The sequence below is a fragment of the Dromiciops gliroides genome, chromosome 4 (genome assembly GCF_019393635.1).
Source record: "Dromiciops gliroides isolate mDroGli1 chromosome 4, mDroGli1.pri, whole genome shotgun sequence".
Classification (NCBI taxonomy): domain Eukaryota; kingdom Metazoa; phylum Chordata; class Mammalia; order Microbiotheria; family Microbiotheriidae; genus Dromiciops; species Dromiciops gliroides.
Genome location: NC_057864.1, coordinates 165,535,621 through 165,562,221, shown reverse-complemented (window position 1 = coordinate 165,562,221; position 26,601 = coordinate 165,535,621). Strand labels below are relative to the sequence as shown.

Genomic DNA, 26,601 nt, shown 5'->3' with positions numbered 1-26,601 from the left:
AGAAAAAGAGGCAACCACTCCCTTTCCCTCCCCCCATCACCATTGTTTCAGCCACCTTCTCCCAAAGTATGATCTTCACTAAGAGAGGCATTGAGAGGGGATATTTTAACTTTAAACGGTGTGAAGAAGGTAGAAAGCCCTCTACACTCAGACTGTGCCTCCTTGCCAAGTTGTTTCACAGGATTTAGAAGAGGAAGGGACACCATGACACCATGGGACACTGAGGCATAGAGAGGTTAAGGGATTTGTCCAGGATTATAAATAGTGTCTGGAGGTAGGATTTGAACCCAGATTCCAAGCCAGTGGCCCAATTCACTACAAAACAATGACTCTAATTTTCTCTAAACTTAAGAAGCCTTCAGCCATCTCTTTATCTCTAGAGAAGAGGCCAATGACTAGAATTCTGAATTGCCCTGTTTCTATACATAACCCCTCTGTGATAGGCAAGAACATCCACATTTTACAAATAGGTAAGGTGAGGTCCAGAAGTTAAGTGGCTGACTCAGGGCTTTTCTGCCGCCCCCCCCCCCTTTAAAAATCCAAATCTGATACAAACCTACATTTAGAGCCTCAAAGGTTATCTAGCTTAACCCCCTCCTCTTACAGAGGATGACAATGAGGTCCAACGAGGTTACATGGCCTACGTCCATGGTCATGCCGTTAGTAAGTGATAGGATTTGAACTCGGCCCTAAGACTCCAAATCCAGTGCTTTTTCCTGGAGAACTTGAAGTCAGCAGGTTCAAGGCTTTAGACAAGCCGGGGGTGGGTGTTTCTTACTAGAAGGCCATCCCCACCCTTCCCTCTTCCTCTGACTGAATTCCCCCACAGTAGGGGCGGGGAAGATCAGCACCCTGGTGCCTGGGAGTCTGCGGGCCCCAGACACAGAGAGGGCAGCAAGGCTGGGCTGCCAGCCGGAGATCACCCGGGTGGGCAGGGAGCGAGGCTCAGCCCGGGGATCTGGGCTCCACCAGCCCCATCTAGCGATGGGATTTTCCAGCTCAGCTCAGAAGAGCCAGACAGAACTTGACAGTCCCAGCCCTTCTTTATCCGGGAGACCCCAAGTTCTCCGTCACGGGACTCTGCTGGGTCCCAGTAGTTGGAGCAGCCCAGGCACGAGAAGGAAGGCCAAGGTCATGGGTAGACCCTTCCTGAGATCCACGCAAGACTCAGCGGGGCTTCAGACCCTTCTAGGTCCTCTCTCCAGCCTCTTCGCTGCACCCCCAAACTTTTGGGTCCTCTTGCCTTTGTGGTGTCGTTTTCCTGTACCGGTGTCTGTTTCCTCGGGGCTCAAGGAGTCCCAAGTCCCCCGACTTGTCCCCGCGTGGCGGACACAGCTCAGAGCAGGTGCGCTGTCCCGGCCTCAGGCGCACTGGTCGGTCAGCGGCTTCGGCCTCTGCCCTGGAGCACCATCTAGTGGACAAAAAGCAGGATTGCCCCAAGCCGCTGGGGCTGCGTCGCACTTTCTGAGCCCAGCGTGCTGGCTGGCCCGAGGCTGCACTACTGCTAAGGGAATGTGGCCCTGGGCAAGGGCAAGGACCAGTAAGCGGAGTCTTCAGTCACAGGACTGGGAGAAAAGTAGGGCACTCCTTGGCCTGGGAGGGTGCGCAATGGTGTCCTGGGTTCTTTGTGACACACTGGCGGGGGAGGGGGTTGTAGGGGCAGATTTCCTATGAAAGCGAAATCCCTAAAGGGACTGGAAGTAAGGCTCCAAATAAAGAAGATTCCTTTAGGCAAATACTTTGATGGGGTGGGCGTGTCACTCTCCCCACCCAACAACCACCACCCCACCCCACTCACCCACCCACCTCCAGCGCGCGCGTGCGTGTACACACACACACACACTCACTCACTCACTCACTCACTCACTCACTCACTCACTCACTCACTCACTCACTCACTCACTCACTCACTCACTCACTCACTCACTCACTCACTCACTCACTCACTCACTCACTCACTCACTCACTCACTCGTCCTCCTATTCCCTACAGGTGCCCAGTTTGGAGTTTAGTCCCTTCAGTCTCTCTTAAAGAACCAAATTCCTGTCTCTTGTGCTGCTGTTTCGGGGTGGAGGTGGGATCAGAAGGAGGGGATAGTACATTCCATTGAGATGAGGCCTTTCCGACGTCCCACCAACCCCTCTCCTTTGACCAAAGGGAATTTTCAGACTTCAAAGGCCCTACCCTCTGCAAACATCCCCTGGCATTCTGGGCGGTGCCCAAGTCACATTTGTTCCCCCAAACATCTGTGCCCAGTTTTGTTTGGGGGCGGGACTTTGTGTTTAATGCCTTCAGATGTCTTAATGCACGAAAGGATATGATCCTGAGGACTGGGGATGGAGAGGCGGGGAGGACTCAGGGGCTTGAACCCCCGAATTTCCCTTACCGTCCCTCCTCCGCTCTATCTCTCAGAAAATAAAGATTGTGTAAGTGAAGTGTTGTGTGCGGTTCCTGAGAGTGCACAAAGGATTGTGAAGTTGTATGTATGTATGTACATAGTGCCAAAGCAAGCAATTAGCAAACGCTTGCTGATTGGTTTGATAGATGTGTGTCTGTGCACCCCGTGAACTCGCAGATTCAGCCTTTTACGGCGATGGATGCACGTTTCTTCCTCCTTGTGCTTACTCTCTGAGTTGGGGCATTCTGGTCTCCCCTTCATCTCCCTCTGCACAGTCTGGCCTCCTTTCGTGGCAAGCTCTATACTTCTGTCAGTTGCCTTCAGGGTTCAGTTCAAGTGTGGCACCTTCCTTTAGACCTCTTCTCATTCCCCAGTTGCTACCATCAGTGCTTATTTATTCTATGTTATCCTGCATTTGCTTATCTGTATGAGTTTGTAGGGTGCAAGTTCTTTGAGGGAAGCACTGTCTTACTTTTTGTCTTGGTATCTCCCGAAGCTAGCAAATAGAAGGCATTTAATGTTTGCTGGTTGATTGGTTTGATAGGGGCCACTTGTGCCTCCAGGCTGGAGTTTTCCCTGCATGTTAGAGTTAAGAGAATGGGAAGAAGAAGGTGAGGTATGGAGGTGAGGCACAGTGTGTGTGTGGGTGGAATTCAGAAAAAATCTTCTCCCTCCTCTATCACAAAGAGAGAAATGGAAACCTATCAATGCCAATTCACAGTTCTTCTCTGTCCATTGAACCAAAAATTCTCAAGGACTCTTAAAGTCTCACTGTCACCCATTCCATCTTTCATACACACAGGGGCCATATTGACAAGCACACAATCACACATGGTCCTAAGGCAAAGCAAAGATCATCACGCACCATATCACACAGGCACATCACCCCATTCCCATCCCTAACCCCACTCCCACTTCCCTACTTTCGGGTCTTGAAGTGCCCAGATCCTAAATAGTTAAGGACTTTTGGAAGGGATGTTTTATGAGAGAGGGAGTGTATTTTCTCCTTTGAAATGGGAGATCAGACCAGTCCTGAGGTCCTTCCAGAGCTGTAGTTCCAGGATGCTTTGCAGTGCTTCGATTTATATTTCTAAAGGAGCCTGACTAATTGGCAGAAGAGCAGGACAATGGGGGCAGAGGGGCAGGGAGGCAGGGGGGGCAAGGGGCAGAGCTCTGGTGGGGGGTGGTCTAATTGGACACTGAGGAGAGTGCTCATTGCCCTTTGTCTGGGGGGAAAGAGGCGTCAGTATGTCTGCTTAGCCCCTTCCCAGACAGCCTTAACTTCGGCAGCCATGCCAGGGCTGAGTGCCAATCCAACAGCTCCTGGAGAAAGGGAGGGGGGCAGGACAATTAGGTTTGGGGGGGGTCAGATCTCAGTTCTGGTAACCTTAAGCCCAGGTGCAGCCTGCCCAGGATACACATGAACTGGGGTTGAACCTGCCCATCTTAACCCAGGGGACCCCTCTGGTGGTGTTGTGGGGGGCGATTCTTTTTGGTCTAAGTCAGTGGTTCTTAAAACTTTTCCACAATGGTAGAACCCTTCAGTTTAAACAAAACTTTGGCAGAACCTTTGTAGTAAAATCCTCTAAATGATTACTTTAATGCCTATTAACTAACTACCTAGGATTCGTTAGCTACCACCACCACCTTGGGGGTGTTTCAGCGTCCCTTGCAACACAGTTTGACAAACAGCTTTCTAAGCTAAAGTAACTTCCTACTAGTGCCCCAAACCTTCTGGTGCCAGGATGGGGTCAGTGGACAGATTGCAAGGCAGGCAAGGCTTGTCTTTGGCAGCCTCTCACTTTCCCTGCCCTGACCTCTTTTCTTCCATTCCCATTGTCTTCTGCCTGTCCAAAATTGTTCCAAACCCACCTCCACCTAAAAGTCTGGCTTCCTGGTTAGGGTTTAATGTTTCAAAATCACACCCCATGACCTCCATTCATACTTAGGTATGAATGATGCCTAACTCTTCACCCTGACTGGAAGGTATTTGACCCAGAAAAAAACAATGGAGGTTGGCATAGGGAGATAGGCCCCTTGGCAAAAGAACACTGGATTTGGAGTCAGAGGACATGAGTTCAAATCCTGACACTTCCACCATGCAATCTTAGGTAAATCACTTCCCTTCTCTGAACCTCAATTTTCAAATCTGTATAATGGGATTGGGAGAGGGAGGACTAGATGACGTCTAAGGGACCTCCAGCTCAAAATCTATGGGTCTATGGATAAGCCTTCTAGGAACCGAAGAACTTGGATTCTTCAGGCCATATACCCTTGAGAAAGCAGTCTTCAGTCAAAACAAAAAAACTGGCACCAGACATTCAGGGAGATGACACCCCAGAATATGTCTGGACAAGAGGTGGAGTGGCATGCAAGGAGGCAGTGAACTCTGTAAGGGTGGGTGTTGTAATTCCACCCTCTCTGGTTCCCAGGGCACTCTTGCTCCCGTCCAGCAAACATCTGTGGACACTGTTGGCAGACTTACTATATGGACAGGGAAAAGTCGGGAGAAAGAGAGAAAGGAAAAGGATTAATAGAAGAAAATTGGAGGAAGGAAAAGAAAGATACGGTGGAGTGAAGATGTTATCACCAATGTTTTCAGGTGTCATAGGTTTGACAGTGCTATGGTCTAAATCGTATTAGGATGGGAGGAGCAGGGCACATTTGGACTTGGGGATTTAAAGGCAAGGGCAGGAAGAGATTACTTCCACATAAAGTCTGATGTGAGATGTGTGCGCGCGTGCCTGCCTGCGTGTGTGTGTGTGTGTGTGTGTGTGTGTGTGTGTGTGTGTGTGTGTGTGTATGTAGGGGCATGGAACTGATGAGAGAGCTGTTAGCTGCTGAATTTAAAATGTAGATTAACACAAAGAATTTCCAGTATGAGACCTTCGGAAATGTCCTTTCGCGTGCAGTTCGAAGCTATCTTTTCTCTTCGTTGTTGTTTGATCTTCGTTCTCAAAGAGGACCATGACATCGGGGTGATGATTTGACTTGCACTGAATTGGATTTAAGTGAGGGAGGGCTTTGCAAAGTCACCAGCCTCACTCTCTCCTCCAGAGCCATCTGGGTCCAGTGAAAAGATATACATGAGGAGAACTGGAGATGGCCCTGGATGTTTAAGGCAATTGGGGTTAAGTGACTTGCCCATGGTCACACAGCTAGTAAGTGTCTAAGGTGTTTTTAATGAAGGAAACAAGAATCTCTGCCCTCAAGGCACAGAAATGGATAGAAATCTCTTCCTTCTAACTGAGGGAATTTTAGAAGGAATTCCAGTAGGTCTTCAAGTAAATCCGCTCCCCGTCTCCATCTTCCTCCACTTACTTCTGCCTTTCTTTTTCTTCCTAACATGTATCTCAAGTCCTTCCCCGCTGGTGTCCAGCGATGGAGAAGGGATGGAAGTGAAGTGGCTGGTGCAGAAGCTATGCTCTCCTCCTCTAAACAGGAGAGCAGGGTCCAGGGACTACCCTTCACCCTACTCTCCCCAGCCCCCCCCCCAAAAGTGCCTCAGAATTAGATCTTTCTTTGAAACTTTTGGCTGAACCCCAAAGACCTGACTTTGAAGGGAAAAGGTGTGGGAGCGTGGAGGGGCCGACTGAACCTTTGGCCACAACTCCTGCACAGCTGGCTGGGCTCACTCTGGGCTGGATCCAGCTGTGCTACATAACTTCGCTCGGGGGCGTTCGAGCCTTGGCAACCTGAGAAAGTCCTGGAGTGGGCATCGGCTAGTGTTGACCGGCAGAGGGAGCCCCGGGCCCGACCTGGACGGATGGACTTGGAGGAGGGAAGAAAGGAGAGGGGGGAGGGACGGCTGCTTTCCCCAGCTCTAGTGGGCTGAGCTGGGGGTGGGGTGAGGCTCCGGCTCTCAGTCCCCAGACCGCGGGCTGAGCCGGAGCCGGCGCCGCCCGAGGAGGGACCCGGCGGGGGAGGGAGGGCGACGTCTCCAGGGTCCCGTTCCCTCATTATCCCTCTAACGAGCCAGCCTGACCCCCTCCCCCAAGCCCTGGCTAATTGGCGACATGATAAATGGAAAGCGGCCCAGGGAACAGCTGCCGGGGACAAGGGAGGCCCTAGTGCCGGTCGGGCACCCCCCCAACTTCCCAGGGGCCCCCCATCCCACTCCGACCCGAGCTGGAGAATCTAGTCCCCTCCCTCTCCCAAGACTCGCTGGCTAACTCCATGCAGCCAGGTCCCGTCGGGTCCCTCTCCCATCACCCCGGCCCACAGAGCGCACTGGCCCAGCTCAGAGCTCACTTCATTTCTTTATTTATTATTATTATTAATAATAATCTTTTCTTTCCTTTTCGGTTTGTTTCGTTCTCGTTTTGGAGTGAAAAAAAAAAACACCTGAGGTGGCCCCCAGCCCGGGAGGGGGGCGGGGTCAGGGCTGCGCTCGGGGGGGCCCTTTGGCCAGCCGCGAGGCTGGCCGGCTCCTACCGGCGCTTCTCTCTCTCTAGGAGCTCGAATCTCCGGCAGCCGCAAAGCGCTAAATAGCTCTCCCTTCCCCCACCATATACAATATAGATATGCTCGTGTAAAAGGAGGGGAAAAACCCGGAAAACAAAACAAAACAAAACAAACAAAAAAACCAACGAAATTAAATGCCACGAGTTAAACTCTAAATATTATGTACACGGTAATGTACACTTTTGAATAAATTAATACCAATTTGCATATTCTGGGAACCTTAAAGCTTATTTACACAAATTATCATTTATTTCATAAATATCTTCCCCCCTTACCCCCCAGGAGGGAGTCAGGGGTGGAGGTGGTAGCTTCCTCCCCGGACTCCCAGGGGTGGGGTGTCCAGCCCTTTGCTGGGAGGAGACAGGGGCAGCTGTGTCCCCAACTCAACTCCATCCTCCTTCCTTCCCGGAAGTCTCTGTCTTCACCCTCCATCCCCAGTTCCAGCCCATATCATCCTATCCACGGTATCCTCTTACTCCTCCCCGACCTGGAACCTTGGGTGTTGGGGACCCTCCCGTAACCCCCTCTAGCCTTCCAGGAGCTCAGAGACAGAGGGTCTTCCTTCCCCCCCCTTCCCAGCACGTCCCTAGAAGAAGGGGTGCTCCCTGTTATTCAATCCCAAACTAGCACCCAAAGGCTGATGTGAGAAGGATGAGACTCCACCCGGACTGAATTGACTCCATATTAACTCAGGAGCACGATTGGATCGAACCCAGGCAGGATCCAAGTCTACTCCATCCATGTTCGTTGCAGGTTGGGGATTGAGCTGAAATGCCCCAGCTCGTCTCTCTAGTGCCCACGGCCCAGACTGGACTGGCTGGTTTTTCCATCTCTGGCTGGTGCTGCCCCATCGCTCCTTTATTTAAATAAATACCCATAACCGTGCTGTACAAAATCCTGGAGCCACAGGGGTCAGTGGGGGTGGGGCAGGGCTAGGGCAAGGGAAGCAGACAGGGGTGGGGTGGGGTGGGGGGCTGGCCTAGCCCACACTGATCCTTCACTTCGGCGACTCCCGTCCCGGGGACAGGTCCCTCTGGCTCTCCAACCCGCTCACCAGTCTCTGGATATTCTGTAGTTCGCTGGCAGCCTCTTTGGCTGAGCCTTTGGGGGACAGGGTTCCCCGGTGTGAGCCTCCCACCTTGGGTAACGCCAGCTCCGGCAGGGGGCTAGGCTCCCGGCTGCTGCCAGCCGCCTTAGAGCCATCGGGAGCCAGGCTCGTGGTGAGGAGGTTGGTGCTGGGAGGGATGGTCACAGGGATCTGGTAAGGGCTGAAACGAAGGCGCGGCCGGGCACTGCCCAGGAAAGGGCTCCGGGATAGGGAGCCCGCAGCGGCAGCGGCAGCGGCGGCAGCACTGGTGGCTGGCAAGGCTGAGGCAGCGGCTGCGGCAGCTGCCATGTAAGTGTAAGGATATGGAAAGAGCCCACCAAATGTGGGCATCGGGATCCCCTGAAATCAACAAAGAAGTAGGTCAATCATTCATTCAATATCAGTTCATTCAACCAACATGAAATCATCATCCCATGTGCAAGGTGACATATGGAACTCAAGAAGGGAAAGAGATAGGCGGTGACTTTCGAGAATTTGGTCTAGATGAGTAGAAGGCACACGCACAAGTTAGCATTCGGTATATGCCACGTGAATTTATGTGACTGGGAGACCAATGGGATTTCAGAGGGAGGGAGGAAACCACTTCTAGCTGAGATGATTAAGTAAATCTTCCAGGAGGAGAGGGAATTTAATCTGTGCCTTAGAAGATGGGTAGACTTTTGATAGGTCAAGATGGGAGGAGCGGAAAGGAATTTCAGGTGAGAGATACAGCCTGCCGGAAGGCTTGGAGGGGGATGGGAGTGGGGGGAGGGAATGTAAGACTTAGAACGCTAGGACTTTAGAGCTGTAAGAAATCTTCGAGCTCACCCAGTCCAACTGTTTGACCAGGAGTCTGTGAATTTGGCGGGGGTGGGGGTGGGGGTGGGGAATAAATCTTTACTTTCATGAACCCCTAACTGAAATTTAGCATTTCCTCCAACTCTGAATGTAGGGAACAAACCACACTAGTCTTAGCAGCACCTGTGTAATTGTCCCCCAATATAAATCACAGATAGTTTCACATTACATTAAAGTTGTTGCATCTATCTCGAAATATCATTTGTTTATCGCTACTTCAAAATTACTATATCTCACATATCAATCTGCTTGCTTACTATTTCAATATAATTGATGTCCTTCGTTTTCCTATAAATTTTATTTGATACATTAAAAAATATTGTGAGAAGGTTTCTCTAGATTGCCAAAGGGTCTCTCTCTCTCTCTCTCTCTCTCTCTCTCTCTCTCTCTCTCTCTCACACACACACACACACACACACACACACACACACACACACAAGAACCCCTGACCTAATCCAGCTCCTCTTTTTACAGAGGAAGGAGACTGAGGCCCAAAGAGATTAAAGTACTTGCCCTAGGTCACAAAGATAGTAAGTGGCAAAGCCTGGATAAGGATGAGGTCCTCTGACTCCAAATCCTGGGATCTTCCTATTGGACCACACCATATATTCAACCACATATGCCAGATACATGTGTATTTTCTCTTTCTCGCTTTCCTACCCTCACTCCTTCCCCCACCCAAAAAAAAATGCTAGAAGGGGAGAAAGAATCTGTGCATTTGCATTCAGAAGAATGGGAAAGGAGGATTTATAAAATTTAATAATCACTTGTCTGTTTGCTTAGGTTTTCTGAGAATTTGTGCCAGGTGAATGATGTAGAAAGTAAATGTAATACCAATTAGGTCTCGATTATCCACCAGTGAATTACCCACTTCCTAGTGAGTGTGTACTAAAGGGCAAAAAAGCTTCAGACAGTTGCAAGGACAAAGTCTTATATGACACTGCATCACGTGTTCTCAGTCCAAGTAGCTAGGACTTTTGGATTATCTTTCCCTCCCTTCTATTGGTAGGTGGACTGGCTCTGGGGCTGCCAAGGGGAGAGAGATGAAAAGGGAAAATAGAATTCCTTGTGCTTCTTTACAAAGGTGGTATCAGGGGATGAGAAAGAGAAGAGAAAGAAGAGAAACCAGAAGGTTCCTCAAGGGTATGCAAATTTGGCTATCCCTAAAGGCAGGGGGTATGAATTGCAATGAAAGTGATGATTCAAAATCACTGAAACAAAACAAAACAAAAAAGCTGGGATTTATTGAGTACCTCATTTGCCTTGAAGCAAGACTTTCACCTGTCCATTAACTCCATTCTACAAACCAATCCCCACTACTCCCCTTCCACCTGGAGTCTACAAAACTAAGGCAAGTTATTCTTAGTAAATATCCTGAGATCAGCACCAACCATGCAGTGTGGTTGAGGGCTTGGAAGTTATACCATCAAGAAAAAAGCCGATTTAAGTGAAAAGATCTGGGTTTAAATCGGACTAACACATTCACCAACTGTATGACTTTGGAAAATCTCTGAGCCTGTTTCCTCATCTGTAAAATGGGAATAATGATTCTCCCGCCACCGATATCACAGTTTTGTGTTTTCCAAACACTTTATTAAAGCTTTATAATTTCTTTTTATTGTTCCTATGATTTCATTGGTATAGGGAACTAACTCTCCATGAGCAATTTACCAATGCAGGCGGACACCTCTTCGGCAAACTTAAAAGTCTTAACGAGCTTCCTGGGGACACAGAGAAGTTAGTTGCCCAAGGTCATACAGCCTGTATGTATCAGAGACAGGACCTGAACCTAGCTCTTTATGATTGATTCCAGCTTTCTATCCACTAAGCTATGTTCTCTCTCAAGGTACAGGTTAATAATCATAAAGACCAAGACCTATAGCAGACTCTTTTTTTCTTTTTTTTGGTGAGGCAATTGGAGTTAAGTGACTTGCCCAGGGTCACACAGCTAGTAAGTGTCAAGTGTCTGAAGCCGGATTTGAACTCAGGTCCTCCTGACTCCAGGGTCAGTGCTCTATCCACTGCACCACCTAGCTGCCCCTTATAGCAGACTCTTGAAAAAAGGAGTCCCTTCCCCCAACCTAATGCCCCTGAAATGCCCTTCTAGATTTTCTGAGAATCTCTCCCCCTTGCAGATCACGAAGCACTAAGCTGGGCATAACCCCATTAATATACTGAGCTTTATTTTTTGGCCCCTTGGTTGTTTTTGTTTAAAACTTGGTTCAGAATGAATTGAACTTATAGGTCGGTGCTTTTCTTAGTACAGATCTGAACTCCCCAAGAAGTAGAAAAGGGGGACATAAAATGTCGGGCAAAATCTGCCCCAGCTTCTGCTGGCCCAGAAGGTGGCAGTAATGAATGAAGGAAGTTTGCAAATGCTTTCAAACTGGCTAAACCACTTGACCAGAAATGATCTGTTCTGAACTTTTCATTAATCTAAGGCAAAATCGGGGAGGCTTTCAGAAATTTTGGCTTGAGGGGGCCGGAGTTTACATTCAAAATATTATCGCACCAGCACAGCATAGTGGACAGCCTTAAGGCCAGGATTTCTGCCTCTGAGAGGTACTAGATGTTAGACCCTGGAGAAGACTTTTTACCCTCTCATTGGCCCAGGCTAAGACTATAAATTGCAGAAAAGTTGCTGATCTGTAATGGTTATGGAAGCCCTCTCTGAAAGCTTCCTACTCAAATGAAAACCCAGATACTGTAACACACACACACACACACACAATTGCAAAACCCAAAGGAAACTGTGAAACTGTGCTGGCTACCCTTGCCCTAAACTTAGTGTGTGTGTGTGTGGGGGGGGAGACAGAATTGAAGATTTCCCTTTCTCCCTTTTCTTTCTATAGTGAGACTGGAGGGACAGACTAGAACACACCAGCAGCTGAGAAAATACGCAGCTGGGATAGGGGCGAGGATGGGCATGGACAAGGAACATCTTTTGGTCTCTATTATTCAGAACAGAAATAAGCAGCTAGCTTCCTCTCCACTTTGCCTACTGTAGAACAGAAACCCGGTCTATGCCCCACCGTGTGGGAGCAGGGTGGCCTGCCTCTATCTACCCTGAGGCAAACAGCTAAATGTTAATCCCAGGCATTCTGGAGCCAGTTGCAAGACGGACACATAATCTTGTGTTCGATTTTAGGTAATGTTCGTAGTGTCCCTTCAGTTCACGGTGGCGCACTAGTCTTAACTAGACAGGCCAAACGATCTGGAGACTGAGAAGCGAGTTACAGGACCAGGGCGGGCAGGCCTGGCCTGTTTACACTGGAGGCTAAAGAGGCTATGTTATCTGCCCCTAGAATACCCTTTTACGTCTCCTGCCGCAAGGCCTTGAAGTTCTGGCCTCCCACATGGCAAGGCGGATGGCTGGGCGACCCTTAAGGCTCTTTACAAAGGCCAAGGTTCACTGCCTGTTCCCTCCATCTCAGCCCCCGCTGCCCTCCTCTCACCACCTCCACCCCTGCCCAGCTTTGGTCCCAGGCTGGCCTCTTGCTTACCTGAGATGCCAGCATGTGCTGTGAGAGGTGGAAAGGAAAGGGGGCCGCAGCTCCAGCAGCTCCAGCCGCCGAGCCCAGGCCAGCTCCGCCGTCCAACCCTGCCGAGGCCGCCCCGGCCCCGCCGCCGCCACCGCTGCCTCCGCCGGTCACTGAGGCCAGGAGGTGGCCCATGCCCATGGCCGAGAAGGCCCCGGGGCCCATGGCAAATTGTCCTGGGTGCAGGAAGAGCGGCTGCCCGGCGCCCAGGGGCCCAAAGAACTGCTGACCATGCAGGTGGCCCGACAGCGCCAGGCCCTGCAGGTGGCCTGCGCTGAGAGGCGAGGCGCTGTCCGTTTGTACCACGAGGGGCGCCAACCCTGCCTCCTTGACCTCGCCGCCCTCCTTCCGGGCTTCGTCCTTCCTTCTGCCCTCCGCCTTGTCCTTCTCCAAGCCCCTCAGGCCGAAGGGGCCGTCTAGGCAGCCGCCGCCTTCCCCTGGCTCTTTGCCCCGGTCAGGGCTACGCCTTTCTCGGACGCGCTCGGACTCGACCAGGCGCGGGGGACTGCCCGGCTCCAGGCCCGGGCTGCGCCCTACTGTGCCCACGGGCCGCTCATCCCCAAGTCTCTCCGGCTCCGGATCGCTGTCCGCAGCGCACAGCTTCTCGTCGACTGCAGAGAGGAAGCGAAGGCAGGAAAGGGAAGGGAATTGAGGGTCAGTGAAGCCCAAAGGGTAGACGTGGGGAAAGCGTGCCCTCTGGAGTTGCTGGGGCTGCATGGAGTGCGCCCCGTCTGACTGGGAAGGGAAATCCGGTGTGTGTGAGGTGTCTTTTCTCGGTTCTCAGGGAGCCCTATTTCTCCACACACCAGTCATCTCACAAACAAGTAAAAGTGACCCTCCCTCCTCTCTGGACTCTTTCCCACCTCCGACGCCCTTCTCACAAATACCGCTTTTATTTATATTCTAAAAGTGCTGTAATCAAGAGCAACATAATGCTCATCTTGGGTCTCCTCTTTCGTTCCCCCTTTTCATCCCTTTATCCTTCCCTCTCCCCATTCGGACTTGACATTCTCGACATCGCGTCCCTCACCTCGAGTGCGATGCAGACGCAGGGGACTGGGATCGGTTCCTGGGGAGGGAGGCGGCTCTCGGGCTGGAGGTGGATCGCAGGAGGAGGCATCTGACTCGGCCCCGTCCCTCTCCGGTTTACATTGCTCTTCGTACATCCGAAGGGACGGGAGGGTCAATTGCTTCCTGGCAAGAGGAAGTGGGGTAGGGGGCATTAGAGGAGGAAACTGAAGGGGAAGGACAGGAGAATCTTCTCTCGGATTCCAGGCAACAGTGCTTGCCTCGTCCCCATTGGCAGGGCCCCTAAACTTCAAAGGACTAGTCCACGCAATATTCCCATACTCCTTACGAAGGTTTTGGAAACAGGTGAAGGGCCTGGGAGTCACCCCCTTGAAGCAGTCTCCCAGCCAAGAATATTGGAGGAGAGGGGTGCTTCCCAAAATTATTTCATCCCTCTTCCCGTTTTCTCACCTTTTCTCCCGCCGGCCATTTCCGGTGTCTCGGAAACCTTTCGCAAAGGGATTGTTGTCTATTTTCAGCTGCGTGATCTGGGGTGGGGAGAAGACGGACAAGTGGAGTGGTCACGATGGAGTGGGGACGCAGAAGTTACTATCCTGCCCTTCCTGTCGCTTCCTTGGCTTTCCCCTATCTTGCCCCTGACCCTGTTCATTTTAGGGACCACACTTGGAGTAGTGACCCTTCTAGTTCCCCCAAAGTCTGGTGTTTTTGCCTCCCTCTACTATGGATTTTGGATGCAGAGCATGGGGAAACAGCTGCCTAATTCCAGCGCCCTAAGGATGGGGAGAGGGTAGGACCTGAGGTTTTAACCTTCCAGGCTGAGACCACTCCTCACAGTTGGGGGATGGTGGAGGTGGTGAAAGAGGACAATAGAAAAATCATCCGGTCCCCTTCCCCCCGCAGGGTGGACGGAGAGGGATCATGGAAGCCAGACGAAGAAGTCAAGGCTTGCAGTGAGGGTGGGAGGTGCTGGACCTTCCTTAATAACTTAACTCCACTATACCATAAACTTTGTTCTGGAAGCAAATACTCTCCATCAAACACACATACCCTTGTGCTCTCACTTTCGCAGCAGGCAGCTGCCTCTCCCCACTTTTATTGGGGTGAAGGGGCGTCCCACAGAAAATCGCTTAATGGAAAGAAGGTTCTTAAAAAACTTAATAAAAGCAGTCTGAGTCTCCTAGTTCTGTTGCTTTCCCTAGACTGCAGGGTTAAAAAATTCTAACACACCCTCTCCCCGATTAAAAAATTGCTTTTATCTGCTTACATCACCTGCCACCTCCAAAACATCAAGGGTTCCCCGAAATTTTAATGGGCTTAGGAACAGGGAGTTAGAAAGCGCCCAGGTGGTTTTTTTCGGAGGGCCCCACCCTCACCACTCCCCTGCTCCGAGCAGGTAAGTTTAAACTCGTCCCTGGAGCAAAAATAGGTAGGGGCGAAGTCAAAAAAGATCCCTAAATCCTTTGTTAATAACTAGGCAAATAGTTCCACCTGGGAGGGCCCAACTGTTTCTCCTAGCTCTCCACCAAAAAAGACGGGAGGCGGGGGGGGGGGGGTGTTATGGGGGGGGGGGGAGTCGCTACCGACAAAGGCAAGGCAAAGGAAAGAAGAGTGCAGCCCTCCGGGCTTCCCGCCGTCTAGAAGGTCCCACCTTGTCGTTCTGGTAGGCGGTGACTGCGATGAAATCGGTCTCCGGGAACACGTAAGTTCGGAAGGTACTGTAGGGAAGCTTCAGAATGTCGTTGGCTCTCACTATGTGGAATCGGGGTTGATACTTGTGCATGGAGTTGAGGATGGTCTGTGGGTGTAGGGGGGCGTAGAAAGACGAGTTAGGAGCGCGCCCCAGACCTACCTACCTACTCAGCTAGGCAGGTTTCCCGCCAACCACACATTCTCTACAGTATCCACTCGGATCTTTCCTTTCCCTACCCAAGTCTACAGTTATCTATACTTCTTCACTGCTCTCCTCTTTGAGCTGGGGGCTCTGTACTATTACTATTACTTATTATTGTTATTAATCAGTCATTATATTTGCATTTCTTAGGCTCCTACTATGTGTCAGGCACTCTGCTAAGCATTGAAGATACAAAGAAAGTTAAAAAAAAAACAGCCCTTGTTCGTAAGGAGCTTTCCCAACTAATGGAGGAAACAACAGGCTAACAACCTTGTACAAACATATATAGAGGATAAACTGGGAGTAAGCTAAATGGGAAGTCCCTAAGATTAAGGGAAATTAGGAAAGGCTTCTTGCAAACAGTAGGACTTCAGATGAGTGTTGAAGAAAGCCAGGGAAGCCAGGAGGCAGACAAGAAGAGGGAGAGTATTGTTTTTAGTCATTTAGAAAGGACAGAAAAACGGAGAACATAGCGACTGGCCAAGCCCAGGTTCTGTAAGGTCACACCCGGATACCCACAAAGCCCTTTCTACTCTGACTCTCTTGTAAACAAATTACCCCAATGATTGGATCCCTCTTCTGCCTTACAGGACAGGATAAGACAGAGGGTCACTCTCTTGCACCCATCTCTTCAGGTGTGAGTAAATTTCCCTTCTTTTCTGAAGATGTCTGGCATTTGATTTGAATTTAGATGGCGGAAAAGAGGAGGACTTACGAAAGTACCCAAGGAAAGCTCCCCATGAAACAAAACCCTTTCCTCCCTCCTTTCTCCTTCATAGGCTGGGGTGCACCTAGAGATATAGGACTCAATTTAGGGCAGAACTCCAACTTGGGGAGGAAGCTCATAGGCTTTCCCTAGAGTCACCCAGGGGAAGGTGGGGGCATCTGCTTCAGCCAATAAATCCCTGCAGAAAGAGGCCTTCTCAAGAGGGATTGGGAGGAGTGGGGATACAATTCTGGGGCCAGAGTTGGGGGAAGACTGGTCCAAGTGAGCAAAAGATAAGCTGCTGGAGTCAGAAAGTCAGGATGAAGGGATGCAGACCCCCCCCCCCCCAATAGCTTTTATTTCTCTCCAAACAGGTTTATTGGAGTGAAGGAGTTCGGGTCCTAAAGGTATCCAACTTTATGGTGTAGGGGAAAGAAGAGACATTAAAGCCCCCAGTCTCAGACTTCTCCCCCAGCTCCTGCCTCTTCTTGACACTGATTCCCAGTCCTGGGAATTGGGTTAGATGTAAGGGGGGGGGGAGTAAGAGAAGCAGGGAAACTCTCAACAGAACCCATTTGTCCCATATTTTGCCTGACCCTGACCTTGAGGACAGCTCCAGCTTGGGCAGATGAGAGCCAAGGACCCAGTCCTTTCTTACCACCCACTGGAGCCACTAGCCCCGAGACCCCTGAGAGAAGTTTGAGGCTGTGGAAGGGATCATTCTTCTCTTAGTCAGAAGGAGAAAGAGCTACCAGCTTGGGGCACAGAGGCTGAGACCTCGGTTTTCATCCGTCTATTCCCTAGCCCTTCCTTTTCCTTCTTAAGAATCCCAGTGACCAGAGCCAAGACGCTGGAACCTTGAGGTCACTGCCCTAACCCCCAGCTCCTCCTCATGGCCCTGAAAGAATCTCCTGTCTGGAGAGCTAATTGACCACACGGTGCCCAGGCCCCCTTTGGCAATAGCTGACCCCTCAGGCAACAGGACTTGGGGAGACCCAGGCACTAATGGGAACTGAGAGAGCCTGTAGTGCAGGGGCTGCTGAAGCCGTCAGAATCCAGCCCACTCTGGGTTTCTTGCCCAGGAAAAGGACATCTCCCGCAAAACACAGGCCTCAAATGTAAAGGAGAGGATCTCTTTGCAACTCGGGGTGGATAACGTGCTTTCCCAAGCGGGATCCACCAGATTTTCAGTGATAGAGCAGCCGTCTTAAGTGAAGTTGTAAAGTCCCAGATTCTTGGCCACAAAACTGGGCTGGTTCAGTCTGGGCTTGGGAGGGGGCTGGGAGTCTGGAGCCTGTGCCCTGGCTCTTCGTTGCCTGACACATTCTCGCCCCCTCCCCAACCCCCCAAGACACACACACACACACACACACACACACACACACACTCCATAGGCAGGCAGTCTAGAAAAGGGTACTCACGAAGCCGTGCTTGTCCGAGATGTTGTTGGTAAGCTTGAGTTTATGGAAGGCCACTGGCTTAGCCATCCACTGCTCCCCCGTGGCTGGGCTATCCGGGTGGATGTACATGCGTTTGGGCATCTCCGGATCAGCCTTGCCAGCCACCATCCAGCGTGAATTGTGGAACTTGTAGCGACAGTCGTCCGCGGCCACGATGTCCATGAGCAGGATGTACTTGGCCTTCTTGTCCAGCCCGCTGACACGCACCTTGAACGGGGGGAACATCCGCCTGGGAGGGGGAGGGGAAGACACTGGGACTGGGACGTAGGCTTGGTCCTCTGGGGCCAGGTCCCAGGATCCCCCACTGGGACTGTCCCCATTTCTGCCCCAGCCCCCCAGCATCGAAGACCCCTTCCTCTCTCTCCTCTTCACAGGCCGGGAAAAGGATCAAGGCCAAACCCGTTGTCTCACACTAGTTCTACGAAGCTCCCAGGAATGTGGCGATTAATCCTCTTTAAAAAACATACCCGCTTCTCCCCCAATTATGCGGTCAATTAGTTCCAGGACAATACCCGCTTTGGCCCAAATTATCCAGATAAAATTCAGAAGAGTCCCGTTTGGGGAGTTTACATTGGCAAAAGAAAGAGACGATGACCTGGACAATTAGGGAGGAGGAGGGTAGGTTTGGGACCTGAGCTGATTCCCCTGTTACTCCCAGTAGAAACCGGGTTTGGGATTTTCTTTTTAAGTTTGAGATTTTCTTTTTAGGTCTGAACTCGCTGGGTAATTGTAGGAATTCGAGGTGCCCAGTGCCGGGGGAGAACGTCCTGGGTTTGCCTCAGGTCCCGAGGTGCAAGTCTGATCGAACTTAGGGGAGCCCAGGGGTGATGGCTGCCGGACCCAGAGGGGGAACTGGGAAGGGAAGAGGAAGACTTCATCTTGAGGAGCTGATTGGAGCTGGCCAGGAGGCTCCGACACGAGTTCAGAGGGCTCTGTCCTGGCTAGCCAGGCCCCAGAGGCGCCTTTGCCCAGCGGCCCTTTGGCCGGAGTACTCCCCCTCTCAACCCCACTCTCAGAGGGTGGAGGACTAGGCCGTCACCTCCCACTCCCACCCCCCAACTCTAGTAGGATAAACCCACCAGGGATCCCCATCCTAGTCCCTTAGCCCAAGTGGGAGAAGAGAGTCTAGAGAAGCGCCCAGATCTCCCGGGAACAGCGAATATTCCCGGAGTTCTGGGAGACAGAGCGAAGAGAGAAGGGACCGCGGAGGATCAGGAGGAAGAAACCAAAGGCAGTGAACTCCGACCCCCGGGGCGCATCCCAACCTTACTGTTGGAAGGATGGGTTCTAGGTTCGCTCAGCGTGCTAGGGGAAGAGGGAAACCCACTTGGAAGTAGTCTTCGGGCGTTTTGGGACTGGAGGAGGGGTGTTTGATGGATTTTGTTATGGTGGTTGTTTCCTTCCTTGTTCGGGCAGTTATTTTATTTTTATTTTATTCGTTTGGGTTTTCTCCAATTAAAAAAGAAATTCCCTTCTTCGCTAAACGAAGGGGGGAAAAACCCCACCAAAACCCCAGCGCTTTGTTTCCTTCTTATTTCTAGCGGACGAATTGTCAACTCGTCATCGGAGCAAACGAATAAAATGCCCAAACGGCCCCCGAGGGACAGCCGGAAGAGGCCAGGGGCCGGAGAGGGACAGGCCGAGGCCACCCGGGGCTGAGGGGCCAGGAGAACGGAAACGGGAGTCCAGGGGAGTCGGGGTTCGGTTCGGCTCGGCTCGGACCCGGGCCAGCCCCGGGGGTGGGAACTCTGGGGAAGCAGTGAGAGATTGCCGGGGCGGCTCGGCTTCCCTGGCCCGCAGCATCCTCGGCTCTGCCCCGGAGTAGGGATAGAGAGGCTAGTGAGGCACGGGGAGAACCCGCCGAGGAGAAAAGGGAGGCAAGTGGGGGCTAACCCAGGTGCCCGGGGCCGTGCGCGGCCGCGGCCCGCTGAGAGCCCCATCCCGGCCCGGGGCCCGGCCCCTACCTCCCGGACTTGGTAATGACCATCTCGGTGCCCAGTTTGTGGAACTGGTCCCACAACTCTTTGGCCTCCAGCGTCACCTTGGGGTCGTCCTCCACCTCGTCCTCCGGCTCCAGGCTCTTGAGAGAGCGAAGATGGGCCGCCTGGGGGTGATGGCCCAGCGCCGAGACGTGCAGCCCCGCCTCGGCCGCGGCTGCAGCGGCCGCCGCCGCCGCCGCCGCTCCGGCCAGGCCCGGGTCCGGCAGGGGCTTGGCGAGCGCCGCGGGCGGCAGCGCCAGCGCCGGGAAGAAGGAGGGCTGAGCTGCGGCCAGGAAGGCGGACATGGGGAAGTCGGCGGGGCGCGGAGCGTGGAAGGGGTGGTATGCCATGACGGTCCCCGCAAACGCCGTATCTCTCATCGGTGCATCCGAAAGGGGTTGGGGGGTGTCGGGGGAGGGGAGGGGGCGCGACCCCGGGAGCTCAACAAGGAGACTGGGGGTGGGGGCGGCGGTCAGTCCTTTGTGCCCGGGACCCCCGGATAGCGCCGGGACGGGCGGAGCCGCCGAGCCGGGGGCTTCCCGCTGCGCTGTGCTAAGCTGCGCCCTCCTCCTCTTCTTCCTCCTCCGGCTGCCGGCTCCTCTCCGGGCTCGGGCCCACCCTCCCGCCGCTGCTCCTCCCTGTTCCCGCGGTCGGGGCCCGGCTCGGGGCTCAGGGGGGGTGGGGTGGGGGGTGGAGAGCCGAACTGGGGGCTCCGGGCTCCGGGCTGGGGCTGGCCGGCTCCGGCGCGGCGCCGGGAACCACGCGCGAGTGGTTAGATCTTGTCGTGATCTCTGGAAAACTGTGACTATCTCACATGTCCTTCCCTTCTCTGATCCCCCTTCGCTAACGAGCCAGGCCCCCCTTGATTGCTGATTTTACGCTTTTTGGACCAATTGTGGGTCTCCGGGGGCGGGGTTTTGACAGCTCTGGCCAAGCTCTGGCCGGGAAAGGGGGGGCTGGGGAGAAGGTGTCGGAAGCCTCGGCAGTAAGAAAACATGTCAACAGAATAAAATATTAACCAATGACGGGCCGGCGGGGCCCTGAGACCCCACCCCCTGCCCTGGCCCCCACCCCCGGCTCCTCTCTGCACAGCCGCCTTGGCAGGGCAGCGCAGCGCAGCCCAGCCGGGCTCCGGGAGCTGGAGCCCAAGGAGAGGGAGGGACTGAGGGGGTGGGGTGGGGGGAGTCGAGGGCTGAGGGGCAGGGGACAGGGGACATGGGCTGCGAGAGCCCAGGGGCCTTCCGAAATGGAAACCTTTCCTCTCCCAGGCTCAAGTTCAAAGCATTCACACAGGCCTGGGAGAACTTAGGATCCTGGAGAGGAAAGGGGTGTCCCTCCTCTCTGCGCCCTACCTGGGTATGGGGGAACTGTCATTCCATTCAAAGTCTGTCACCCTTAACCTTTTCTCCTACTTTTTGTGTGTGGGGCGGGGGTAGGACTATCACCTATGTCCTCGGGCAGAGGTCTGTCCCCTCGGGTTCCACTCGGGTTCCGGAGGGCTTGGGAAGCTAGGCAGTGGCTTAGGGACAGTTCGGAACCCGACGAGGACGGCAGAGATCGATGCACCGTCCGGCGCGGCTCCGCTGTCCGAGATCTGCCTGCGACCCAGGCGGGCCAGAGCATCAACGTGCACGTCTCCAAGGCCAAGAGCGTTGGGCGCCGAAAGGCTGGATGAGCCAGAAGACCGAGGTTCTCCAGGACTGCTGAATCCACAAGACCCCATCTAAACCAGGTGAGTGGTGCCAGGGCGCGAGCCAAACTGATCCCAGCCGGGGAACCCAGACCCCCGTAATTGCTCAGGGCTAGAGCAGGAGTCTGGGTGGGAGAAAGCACTGGGGTCCCTGGGGGGAAAAGGAGGGGTCCCCAGCTTCATATCGGGAAAACGTTGTTCTTGGGGGTGGTGGAGGCGGCAAAGAGTCAGAGCACGCACAAGTGGTCCAGCCGACCCCTATTCTCCCTATTCCCTTTAATATCTCAACCTGGGGCGGAAATCTCTCAGGAAACCTCCGGGGCTTCCCAGTCGCTCTCAACTCTCTGGGCAGAGCCAAGAACCGGACTCTGTCATGCCATCTCCTCCGGCAGGCTGTGGCTGAACGCAGCAGCCACAGATTATGATGTGTTTTAGTTTGCTAGATTAGTGTCCCTTCTAAACCCCGGGCAAGATCTATTCGCCGCATCCGGTGCAGAATACACTTTATCAGCGCCGCCTAAATATGGGCACCACGGTGGTGATTGGGGGGTGGGGGGGTGGACTTTTCATTCAGTGTTTATTACTCTGTCTTCCGTAGTGTTTGGATTTGACGTGGGCCCAAAGGATAGTAAGATGTATGTGCGTGTGTGAGAGAGTGTGTTTATTTGTGCTTTGCTCACAACTCGGGCAGCCGCAGGTAGGTCTGTGTTAAAGACAGACCAGACTGTGCGTTTATTCGTACATTGACGTCTCCATGTCGTGGTCTGCATGTACTGGGCAATAGGTTGTGCCCATCAGAACTGTCCATTGCTATCCACCACTTGTCTGGCACCTGGTTACATACATATACGCACACGAAGGTGGAGTAGAGAACGAATACACCTGATAAAAAGGAGTTCCCGTTCTTTTTGGGTTATATCTTACACCCAGCGTTGTCTACATTACATTTAAATTTTTTTCCATATTGTTTATTGTCCTACAAACATATACTAATGCAAAATGTATAGTATTGACACAGATGTGAATATTTTAAAATTCTGTCTAAGGTCTATACGCTGTACCTAGTATCAAAGTACCTACTAATAACCTGTCGAGAAGATAATTCTGTTCCGAGTCCTCTAGTCCCTTCGAAGGGATGATTTCTTTTTAGCGTTTTATATACCACATATGTACGTTGGATATACCGGCTCAGGCTACGTACAGCTGCACATAGAACACATACAGTTCTGGTAAGGTGCCCAAGGATTCTCACTGTGCCGCACAAACTCTCTAGGATAGACTAAGACTGAGCATTGTAATCCCGCACACGCACCCCTCACAGTCAGTCCTGGGAACCCTTCAGCCTCCGGGATTAGAGGCATTCTCTCAGCAGAGGCACTGACCTGAGGCCTGGAGCTGTGGGGGCTGGATTTGACCCTAGGCCAGGCTCTTTGACTTCGTGTTCGGCCTTCAATTCAGTCTTTGTTATCTCTCCCGTGGGCGCTCCTGTCAGCCCTGAAGGCATCGGGTGTAATAATCACCTGTGCCAGGTTCCGTAAATCCCTGTCTACACCGTATGCCACCTCCATCTCTGACCCTTGGTGAAAGACGCAGGAAGTTAGGTACAGGGCAGGCACAATTGCCTGCGGCCTGGGCAGGATGTGGTCTCTCCTTCAAGGATCTTTTAGGACACCAGGATTCGTGGCCAGAGCCTAAATACCTCTGCAGGCCAGCTCCTAGACCCCAAATTCTGTGTGTGCACACTTGGGAACTTAAAAAAACACACACACATAGAGCCAGGGCTGTTTTTTTTCTCCTCGGGGCACTGTCTCTGTCCGGTGGTTATGTCAGCTCCCCCCCCCCCGCACCCCTATTGAATTATTTTGTTCTCCCAGATCGGCACACACACACCCAGCCCCCAGCCCAGTAGAACACCTGTGTTTCCCTCTTTTCCCAGTGACTGTCAACCTCCCACCTCAAAGTCCTGCTTCCATCTCTCAGGGCACTTTCTAGGGTACACTTGATCCAGTCACTGCTCTGACAGAACGCTCTCTAGAGAAATTCGAGGGGGAATCGAAAACTAGCCCTAGAGAACGACGCGAAGCCGCAAACACCCCTGAACAGCCTTGGTTTCCTCGCATCTCTTTCTCCACCTTTGGTTTCCCTGGAGCCTGGGCACTACTTCTGCCCGAGTGCAATGGGGGCTGGGAGCTGGGAGTGGGGAGAGGCGAGGAGGAGGGAAAGAATTGCAGACTCGGGTGGGTCCCGGGGGGCGGCGAGTGCATGTCCCTTTAAGAGGCCTGGGGGGGGGGCGCAACTCTTCCTGCTTGGAGCTGGGGGGGGGCAAAGGGGGGTAGGGGCGGGGGTGGCTGGCGCCAGGCGGCTGCTACTCCACAACAAAGCTCCGGCCCCTGTCACTTCGCATTTGGCCTGCACCCGCAGAAGGGCGGGGGGACGCGCGCCGAGCCCGCCCCGACTGTAGGGACCCCTCCCTCCGGCCCCCTCCTGGGGACTCACACACCAACTCAGGCGCCAAGCCTAGGTGGGATTGGGAGGCGGAGAACGGGGAGCAGGGGGAGAGTCAGAGCTCCTCCATAACTGAATTACCTCCACCACCCTTGCCCCCGAACACCACCCGACGGGTCCCTGGGTCTCTTCTCCACTCTCCCGGTTCTAAGCCCCCTTGCCAGGGAGCTGGAGGCTATAAAGACTGACGGAGACACCCAGGTTTCTCACCCCTCGGCTTCCTGAGAGGGAGGGAAGCGGCCGGGAGAAAGGCTCCGATCGCCCCGGGGCTAGGGGAGAAGACGAGGGGGCACGAGAGCCGAGTTCTTGTCCCTTTGGTGGTGTAAGAGGGCGAGCTACGGCCTGAGGCTAGGTTCTTGTTTTATGGAGGGGGACGCGTTTGTCCCTCCTTCTTTCCTTTCGTAACATCTCGCCCCCTACCCCCCACTTCCTTTTCTTATTTCTCGACTTTTAGGGCCCGTCTTCCTGGTGGGTCAGAACTCTTCCTTCGCATCCCCGGCTCCTAATCGTGAGAGAATTCCCGGTTTGCGGATAATCCGCTCTCTTGGCCTTTCTGGCTTGGCGCTTTCCCCCGAGAACAACGAAATCGGGCGGAGGGCTGGAAAGTCCTATTGCTGACCCTTTCGTTCCTTTACCCAGAGCCCAGCGCGGCATCTATCTAACCCTCGAGGAGTGGTAGGTGGTTAAGGACTGAGGGACAAATGTGTACCCCAGGGCCTCCTTGCTCTACGGGGTTGAACCTCTCAGTGTGATCGCAGGTATTCGCTCCTGGATTCCCTTCGCAGCTCCCATGCCGCCCCCGCCCCCAACCCTACCCGGTTATCCGACTTTCCAGCTATCTCTCTCTCCGAGCCCCTCCACGTTCCCCGTGCTATTTTTAGCCGCAAGCCAAGCTGCCCGAGGCGCCAGCCTCAAGCAGACAGAGCCCAGGGCCCAACGCTATGGGTGTCTGTCTCTGTCTCTGTCTCTCCTGCTGTCTCTGTGTCTCTGTCCCCGGCAGGGGGAAAGAGGGACACTCAGTGACCCTGGGCACTACAGCTGCTGGGTCCTGTCCCGACCACTTAGGCAAATCGTCCGTGATGGCTTTAAAAGCCCCGCTCTAAGAAAGGCGCTGCCGGGCCCCTCCTTATCACCCCCCCCCCCAGTCCCTTAATTACCTCCGTGAGAAACGGTGAGTGACAGCGGATGCCCAAAGTACAGCGCCGAGGGATCCTACGAAGTCTGCTACTCGCTACCTGTGCGACCTTTGGGAAGACACTTTGTAGGATTTGCAAAATAAGGGGGTTGAAGTAGACGGCCTCTGAGTTGCCTTCCACTTCCACTTCTAGATCTATGATCCTGATGCAGAAATAAGGAACGAGACAGGGTCAGAGACAAAAATGGTCCTCGTCCGCCATCATTCCCACCGCCGCCATCACCATCCTCTGTACCATAGTGGAGTTTGTTTTTTAAACCGATTTTTCCCGCTCCTGACTTTTATAATGAAACTGGCTCCTTCTCCAGAGCTAGTATCTCTCTGCCTCTTCCAAAAAGCCCTCTAGGATTGCTCGGGTACTGCCATTCTTCAACTTTCGTGGGTAAATTTCCCCGTGTGGCCACTTTCAAAGTCCCGGCATATGAACGGAGACCTGGTGGAGTGTGGTGTGGTGAGATGTATGCATGAACCTCAGTCAGTCAATAAGCATTTATTAGGCACCTACTGTGTAAAGCGCCGGGGATACAAAGGAAGGCAAAAACAATAACAAAACAAACCAGCTGCTCTTAAGGAATTTACAGTCGAATGCGAGGGGGGAGACAACATGCAAACAGCTGCCTACAAATAAGCTACAATACAGGATAAACTGGACATAATCAACAGAGGCAAAGCACTAGAAGTGTGTGTGTGTGTGTGTGTGTGTGTGTGTGTGTGTGTACTGGGGACCTGAGGGTAACAGAAAGCTTCCTTCTCTCCCCCTTCCCAATCTTCCCCTTCCTGTCTCCACCACTGTCAATGGGTGCGTGAAGGTTGAGGATCTCAGCCTCCTCTGGCTCTGCCTCTGCCCCAGCTCCAAGCCTCCAGCACAGGTCCGACTCTTTACTGCCCAAAGCGAAGTGGAGGCTTGCCCTCATGGAAACCGAGGTCACTCACAACTCAGATCGCCAGCTTTTTATCCATTTGTAAGATTTCCTGACACTTCCCTGTCCGGAGAATTCTCCCAATGCTCTTTCCTCTCCTTCCCCCACTCCCCACAATAGATGCAGCTTTGAATTTTTTTTTCTTGAAGTTTCCCTAAAATCTTTTGTGTTTACATCGCGTTCATTTTCCATTATATGCCTTCCTCTCCTTTGCAGAGAGAGCCATCGCTTATAATAAAGAATGGGGGCGGGAGGCGGGGGCGGGGAGCAGTGCAATAAAATTGACACATCAATCAAGTACGAGTTTATGCCCAGAACTACCTCCTTAGCCCCCTACCTCTGCAAAGATGGAAGGGAGATGTATTTTCATCCTTTCTTTGGGACCGAAGAGCCTTTAATTCTCCATGTGGAAAACTTCACCATATTTGAGTCAAGACCCAAGGTACAACGGTTCCCACCCCAACTTCGGGGGCCGGAGGCTGAGTCTATGAGGACAGAGTATTTAGAAAAAGAGTATGATAACGAACTTGTGGGAAGTCCTCCCGGAGTTATATCCTTCGGGATATTTCAGAGCTCTGCTCTATCCTAAGCCCTCGTGGACACAGGTTGGGCGTGTGCACCTGGGTACCTGGGTCCCAATTTCCATAGGTTGCAGCCTCCAAGATCAGGGCCCTGTTCCTCAGTTTTGCCCCATCACGCCCAATCTGAATAGGTCTCAAGTGGTCTCCCTCCACCTTCCGCATTCACCTGGGATTCGTTGGAGGGTTACCACTTCGGCTCATTTGACCCAAGGACCAAAGGCGAGCGCACAGCTTTCCGGTGCAGCAGGTGTGTGGGTATAGGGTCTCTTGTGCCCCGAGTGTGGTCCAGGGCCACTGAG

General features: G+C 52.9%; 1 protein-coding gene across 1 annotated transcript; it reads right to left on the bottom strand.

Moving 5' to 3' along the window:
- Positions 1-6,703: 6,703 nt before the first annotated feature.
- TBX2 (T-box transcription factor 2) lies at positions 6,704-19,944 on the bottom strand. Its single transcript, XM_043999945.1, has 7 exons — positions 19,397-19,944; positions 17,394-17,661; positions 15,024-15,170; positions 13,826-13,902; positions 13,377-13,540; positions 12,311-12,957; positions 6,704-8,309 (listed from the first exon to the last, which is right to left on the bottom strand). Exons 1-7 carry the CDS (start codon positions 19,789-19,791, stop codon positions 7,860-7,862), a joined length of 2,148 nt encoding a protein of 715 aa, XP_043855880.1. The 5' UTR covers positions 19,792-19,944; the 3' UTR covers positions 6,704-7,859.
- Between the last annotated feature and the right edge of the window lie 6,657 nt (positions 19,945-26,601).